This window comes from Gopherus flavomarginatus, unplaced genomic scaffold (genome assembly GCF_025201925.1).
Source record: "Gopherus flavomarginatus isolate rGopFla2 unplaced genomic scaffold, rGopFla2.mat.asm mat_scaffold_3125_arrow_ctg1, whole genome shotgun sequence".
Classification (NCBI taxonomy): Eukaryota; Metazoa; Chordata; order Testudines; family Testudinidae; genus Gopherus; species Gopherus flavomarginatus.
In genome coordinates, this window is record NW_026115029.1 from 1 (window position 1) to 6,784 (window position 6,784).

The window sequence follows — 6,784 nt, forward strand, 5'->3', positions numbered from 1 at the left end:
ACTCCCTTTATCCCAAGGCCTCCTTGACCTTAAGGACTCCCCTTCCACTCTCTTGTGTGGCATAGTCATAAGAACATAAGAATAACCATATTGGGTCAAACCAAAGATCCATCCAGCCCAGTATCCTGTCTATCGACAGTGGCCAATGGCAGGTGCCCCAGAGGGAGTGAATGTAACAGGTAATGATCAAGTGATCTCTCTCCTGCCGTCCATCACCATCTTCTGACAAACCGAGGTCAAAAACACCGTTCCTTACCCATCCTGGCTAATAGCCATTAATGGACAACCTCCATGAATTTACCCAGTTCTCTTTTAAACTCTGTTATAGTCCTAGCAGTCACAACTTCCTCAGGCAAGGAATTCCACAAGTTGACTGTGCGCTGTGTGAAGAAGGACTTCCTTTCATTTGTTTTAATTCTGGTACCCATTAATTTAATTTGGTGGCCCCTAGTTCTTATATTATGGGAACAAATAAATAACTTTTCCTTATTCACTTTCTCCACATCACTCATGATTTTATATACCTCTATCATATCCTCCCTTAGTCTCCTCTTTTCCAAGCTGAAAAGTCCTAGCCTCTTTAATTTCTCCTCATATGGGACCCGTTCCTAACCCCTAGTCATTTTGATTTCCTTTCTCTGAACTTTTTCTAATGCAAGTATATCTTTTTTTGAGATGAGGAGACCACATCTGTAAGGAGTATTCAAGATGTGGGCGTACCAAGGTTTTCTATAAGGGCAATAATATATTCTCTCTCTTATTCTCTATCCCCTTTCTAATGATTCCTAACATTCTGTTTGGTTTTTTGATTGTAGCTGCACATTGCGTGAATGTTTTAAAAGAACTATCCATGATGACTCCAAGATCTTTTTCCTGATTAGTTGTAGGTAAATTAGCCACCATCATATTGTATGTATAGTTGGGGTTATTTTTCCGAATGTGTATTATTTTACATTTATCCACTTTAAATTTCATTTGCCATTTTGTTGCCCAATCACTTAGTTTTGTGAGATTTTTTTGAAGTTCTTCACAGTCTGCTTTGGTCTTAACTATCTTGAGCAATTTAGTATCGTCTGCAAACTTTGCCACCTCACTTTTTACCCCTTTCTTCAGATTATTTATGAATAAATTGAATTGGATTGCTCCTAGGACTGACCCTTGGGGAACACCACTAGTTACCCCTCTGCATTCTTAAAATTTACCATTTATTCCTACCCTGTCTTTTAACTAGTTCTCAATCCATGAAAGGATCTTCACTCTTTTCACATGATAACTTAATTTACATAAGAGCCTTTGGTGAGGAGCCTTGTCAAAGGCTTTCTGGAAATATAAGTACACTATGTCCACTGGATCCCCATTGTCCACATGTTTGTTGACTCCTTCAAAGAACTCTAATAGATTAGTAAGACACGACTTACCTTTACAGAAACCATGCTGACTTCTGCCCAACAATTTATGTTCTTCTGTCACTGACAATTTTATTCTTTACTATCGTTTCAACTAATTTGCCTGGTACTGGTGCCTCACCTCTAGAGCCCTTTTTAAATATTGGCATTACATAAGCTATCTTCTAGTCTTTGGGAACATAAGCTGATTGAAAGGACAGGTTACAAACCATAGTTAGTAGCTCCACAATTTCACATTTGAGTTCTTTCAGAACTCTTGGGTGAATACCATCTGGTCTCAGTGGCTTGTTACTGTTAAATTTATTAATTAATTCCAAAACCTCCTCTAGTTCCACATCGGTCTGTGATAATTCTTCAGATTTGTCACCTACAAAAGCCAGCTCAGGTTTGGGGAATCTCCCTAACATCCTCAGCCGTGAAGACTGAAGCAAAGAGTTCATTTAATTTCTCCTCAATGACTTTATCATCTTTAAGTGTTCCTTTTGTATCTCAATTGTCCAGGGGCCCCACTGGTTTTTTAGCAGCCTTCCTGCTTCTGATGTACTTAAAAAACATTTTGTTATTACCTTTGGAGTTTTTGGCTAGCCGTTCTTCAAACTCCTCTTTGGCTTTTCTTATTACATTCTTGCACTTAAGTTGGCAGTGTTTATGTTCCTTTCTATTTACCTCACTAGGATTTGACTTCCACTTTTTAAAGAAAGTCTTTTTATCTCTCACTGCTTCTTTTACATGGTTCTTAAGCCACAGTGGCTCTTTTTTAGCTCTTTTACTGTGTTTCTTAATTTGGGGTATACATTGAAGTTGGGCCTCTATTATGGTGTCTTTGAAAAGTGTCCATGCAGCTTGCAGGGATTTCACTTTAGTCACTGTACCTTTTAATTTCTGTTTAACTAACCCCCTCATTTTTGCATAGTTCCCCTTTTTGAAATTAAACTCCACAGTGGTGGGCTATTGAGGGTTCTTCACACCACAGGAATGTTAAATGTTATTATATTATGGTCACTATTTCCAAGCAGTCTTGTTATAGTTACTTCTTGGACCAGCTCCTTTGCACCACTCAGGACTAAATTGAGAATTTCCTCTCTCCTTGTGGGTCCCCGTACCAGCTGCTCCAAGAAACAGCCATTTAAAGTATTGAGAAATTTTATCTGGCATTTTGTCCTGAGGTGACATATTCCCAGTCAATATGGGGATAACTGAAATCCTCCATTATTGTCCTCACTCCATGTCAATGGAGGAGATCCCACCACCTCCCTAAGTTACCCATTCCCGTGTTTCATCACCCTCCTAGTGAAATAATGTTTCCTAATCACTTGGACATTTGATTGTAATCTCTGTCTCATCTCTTTCACAATGTCCAAGATGAAATCTTGACACCTAAGTCTGATGCCTTGGACAGCCGGAACAGTTAGTGTGTATTTTGAAAGTTTCAGCTGAAAGCAAGTGTAGAGGTGCGGACTCATCCCTGTGGCATCTCCTGCTGGTGACTTCTGGGAAATAGCTTGTTTGTGCTGCCCCCTGGCAGTACCCCCATAGTTCTGGGTCTCCCCCTCCCCGGGGAACCCCCATCCACTATTCCTGCTTTGCCTCAGTCTTGGCTACTGGCAAGTCTCCATGTAGCCCCCGTTCATTGGGGCAGACTGCAGTATAAGCCACTCATCACAGGCAAAGGGGTTTGGACCTGCTGCCTGTGGCTACCCCTCTGTAGCCCCAGTACCTGTCTGGCCTTACACTAGGTCACAGCCTGGGGGGTTTACCAGGCGGAGCCCTACAGCTCCCTTGCCCTATTCCCCAGCCCTACTTCCCTCAGGTGCTCTCTCAACTTCCAGCAGCCAGGCCCTTTGCTCTCTGAATGCAGAAAGAGAGACTGAGACTGCTTCAGCCTAGCAGTCCCTTTATAGGGCCAGCTGAGTCCATTTGGGGTGTGGCCACTGCTGCAGCTGTTTCCCCACTCAGCCTGGACTGTTCTCCCAGCCTGCCAGCCCTCTCCCAGGGCTAGAGCAGGTGACCAAGCCACTAGAGCAAGTATAAAAATCCACTGTACAAAGAGGTAAGTCTTTGGTCTCCGTGGCAATTTCATGGTTTAACACAGCAGTCTGTTACGTGGATTTTTCAAAATCCCAGCTGGGAAAACTTAACCCTTTCACTCCAAGCAGTGTCAGGATCAAATAAATGGGAACACAGCAATGCAGTCTGATCAAGGATTAAATGCAAGTAAACATGCTCTTGCCTAATGCTGCAGTTTATTTGATTTAAGCACACACAGACATAAGCAATTGGTTTAAAACATCCCAGATATTTACCTAAGAGCTGGAATGATATTGAGTAAGTAACAGCAGGTTCGCAGTGGTCAGTTGCTCACCCACCAGAGAGGAAGGGATTCAGGAAAAACATCTCTCAAGATGGTTTCAGAGGACTGCTCCAAAGTATGCTGTATTAGCTAATCTTTTTTAACTTCTACAAAACGCATAGATCATAGTGACCCCTACTGGATCATCACTTTTCCTAACTTTCAAAAAACTTCTACTATCTTGGGCATCTAGACTCTAGGTTTACATTCATCTATCTTCTTTCTTTCTAATTTATTTACTTGTCTGTCTGCTCCTTCCATTCTGATTAGCAGAAACTGCCAGCTAGATTTTAACCTTGCATCTAAAAGCCTGCTTTCCAATTAACCCTTAATTATGTTGTGTTCTCTTTTATTAATTCATAGGGACCGAGTGCACACCCTATGGTTGTAATTGGCTTGAACACATTCTGGGGTACACACCCTCAAACCTAGGATAACACAGAACAGTTTTCAAAAACACAAAGGTTCACAACTCTCACCATTAAGTTCTAGTTGAATGTCCTGCATTCCTGCAGCAGCGTTCCTGTATTAGCACTTTCCAACTGAAACATTTGGTTTATCCTCCAGGCTTCCTGAAGTATTGGACATATTAAATTCAGATACATTTTGGTCACCGTATCATTGTACTTAGGATGAAGAAATTCAGTATTATAGTTGCTTGCTTTCTTTTTCTTTTTTTTGGCTATCAGAAAGCATTGCTTCAGTTCTCCAAACTGATCAAGAATGCTGTTCAAACAGGGTCTAATGGAAATCCACCTTGCTTCACAAAGTTGCAGTATCTTCTGGTGTCTGGAAGTCAAAGAAAGGGAAGGGACAGGGTTTGTGGAGGTGGGGGCTGATGGGTGACACTGAAAGAGATTGAGTGACAGTCAGAGAGCAGGAACTCAGCAACAGAGAGAGCAGTGCTTGGTGATGGAGTGATAAGGTGTTAGATGTGAGGAGCTTTTAAGACTGTGAACTTACACAATGGTGAGCTCAACCAAACTTGGACAGACTGCCGTTGACTAATGAGGGGATATCCTTTATCCCGCTTGTCAGAGAGGTTCAGAGTCACGGGCCCCAGTTGATGACATTCCACAGATGTATTTGCGCATTTTGTCACGAAGCTCTTTGGTTTTGACACCATAAACAATAGGGTTGAGCATGGGAAGGAGGAGGTAATACAAATTGGCCAAGATGATGTGTACGTAGGGAGCAATACCCTGACCAAATCGGTATGTCAGAGTGGAGAAAAGGAAGATAGGATAAGCCATCAGCATCACACAGATGTGGGCTGTGCATGTGTTGAGGGCTTTCTGATGGGCTTTCCTGGAGGGTATTCTGAGGACAGCCCTGATTATCAGACCATAGGACAGGGCAATGAGTGTTAGGTCAAACCCGAGGACTATAAATACTATCACCAAGCCGTACATCCTGTTCACTGTGATGTCCCCACATGACATCTTTGCCACAGCCATGTGGTCGCAGTACGTATGGGGGATAATGCGGTTGGCACAGAATGGCTGCCTGCTCAGGAGCAGAGGCAGGGGCAGAACGAAGAGAACAGCTCTTGTCAAACATACTAGCCCTAGAGTAGCTATTCGTTCATTTGTGAGGATGGTGGCATATCTCAGAGGGTTACATATGGCAACATAGCGATCAAAGGCCATTGTCACGAGGATGGCTGAATGTGTCACAGAACCTGCGTGAAGGAAGAACATCTGGGTGAGGCAGCCACCTAAAGTAATTCCTTTCAAATTGAACCAAAATATACACAGTGCCTTTGGCACAATGGAAGTAGATGCACCAATTTCTGTGAGCGCCAGCATGCAAAGCAACAGGTACATTGGTTTATGTAGGGTCTGCTCTTTGCCTACAACAAACAGAACCATGAAATTTCCCAACAGACCGATAATGTAGAACGTAGAGAAAGGGATGGAAATCCAGATGTGAGAAACTTCCAGGCCGGGGATTCCCATTAGGATGAATGATGAACGGTCAGAATCACTGAGATTGAAATCTGCCATGAGGTGACTTATGCATCGATTGAGCTCAGAAATGCTCAATGTGTCTGTGAAATAAGAGAAGCAGAGTGAGGGGGATTACACGCTTTATAATAAATAGCACAATAAATATTTTATAGTTACTAACACTCTAGAAAGTATGGTGAACAATGAAATGCCAACATTTGCAGATGGCACCAGATTATTGAGGTCATAGTCAAGTCTAGAGAAGTCTTCAGATTGAGCTAACCAACCAAGGTGAATGGGCAGCATGATGGCAGATGAACTTCAATGTCAATAACTGCAACGTGCACATCTATTGGAGGAAAAAGCTTGAATTCCTCAAATATCTAACAATGTTCTAATTTAACTGTATGAACTGAGGACAGTGACCTGGGTGTCAGGGTGCACAGCTCTGTAAAACCCTGCTCACAGTGCATGTCAGAAACTAAGCAAAACATTGTAATCCAGGAGGAGTGTGATTGGAAATCATAAAGGAAATACAATGCCATGAGAGCAATCAGTCAATACTTCACACACCTCTGGTCTCCTCTTTGAAGTATGGGTCTCCCTCCTCACACAGGTTATTACAGAACTAGAGGGGTTCAGGCAAGGTCAACAAAAATGATCATAGGCCTGGGAAAACTCTCCTTATGATATAGACTGTAAAGATTGGGATTGTTACCTTAACAAGGAGGTGTATTAGAGGGGCCATGAGAAAAGTCTATGAAATACTGACTCGTAGAGAGTAGATCGAGAATGTATTCTCCCTGTCTCCTAACACAGTATCAAGAGGACATTAAATGAAACGGAAATGTGGAAAATTCAAAACAGATGAAAAAAAAATGCTTTCTTCTCTCAGTGCCTAATTAGGCTGAGGAGCTCATTGCCACAAGAAGTATTTGAGGCCATGAGGTAAATGAGAAACTGGAGGGGTTTGAAGTTTAGATGGATAGTGACACTATCCAGTTACAATACTTACAGATAAATAAATATTTTGGAATGTCTATACACTGACGTGTTTCAGGGCACAAGCCAAGAGGTAG

The 6,784-nt window shown here is 42.1% G+C and overlaps 1 protein-coding gene across 1 annotated transcript; it reads right to left on the reverse strand.

Annotated features, from left to right (window-relative positions):
* Positions 1–4,790: 4,790 nt before the first annotated feature.
* Positions 4,791–5,762, reverse strand: LOC127042151 (olfactory receptor 52E2-like). The gene has a single exon (XM_050935774.1). The coding sequence runs from the start codon at positions 5,760–5,762 to the stop codon at positions 4,791–4,793; it is 972 nt and encodes a 323-aa protein (XP_050791731.1).
* Between the last annotated feature and the right edge of the window lie 1,022 nt (positions 5,763–6,784).

Bases quoted from the DNA above. Each gene is read 5' to 3' on its own strand.
- LOC127042151 (XM_050935774.1), bottom strand. From the start codon at position 5,762: ATGGCAGATTTCAATCTCAGTGATTCTGACCGTTCATCATTCATCCTA.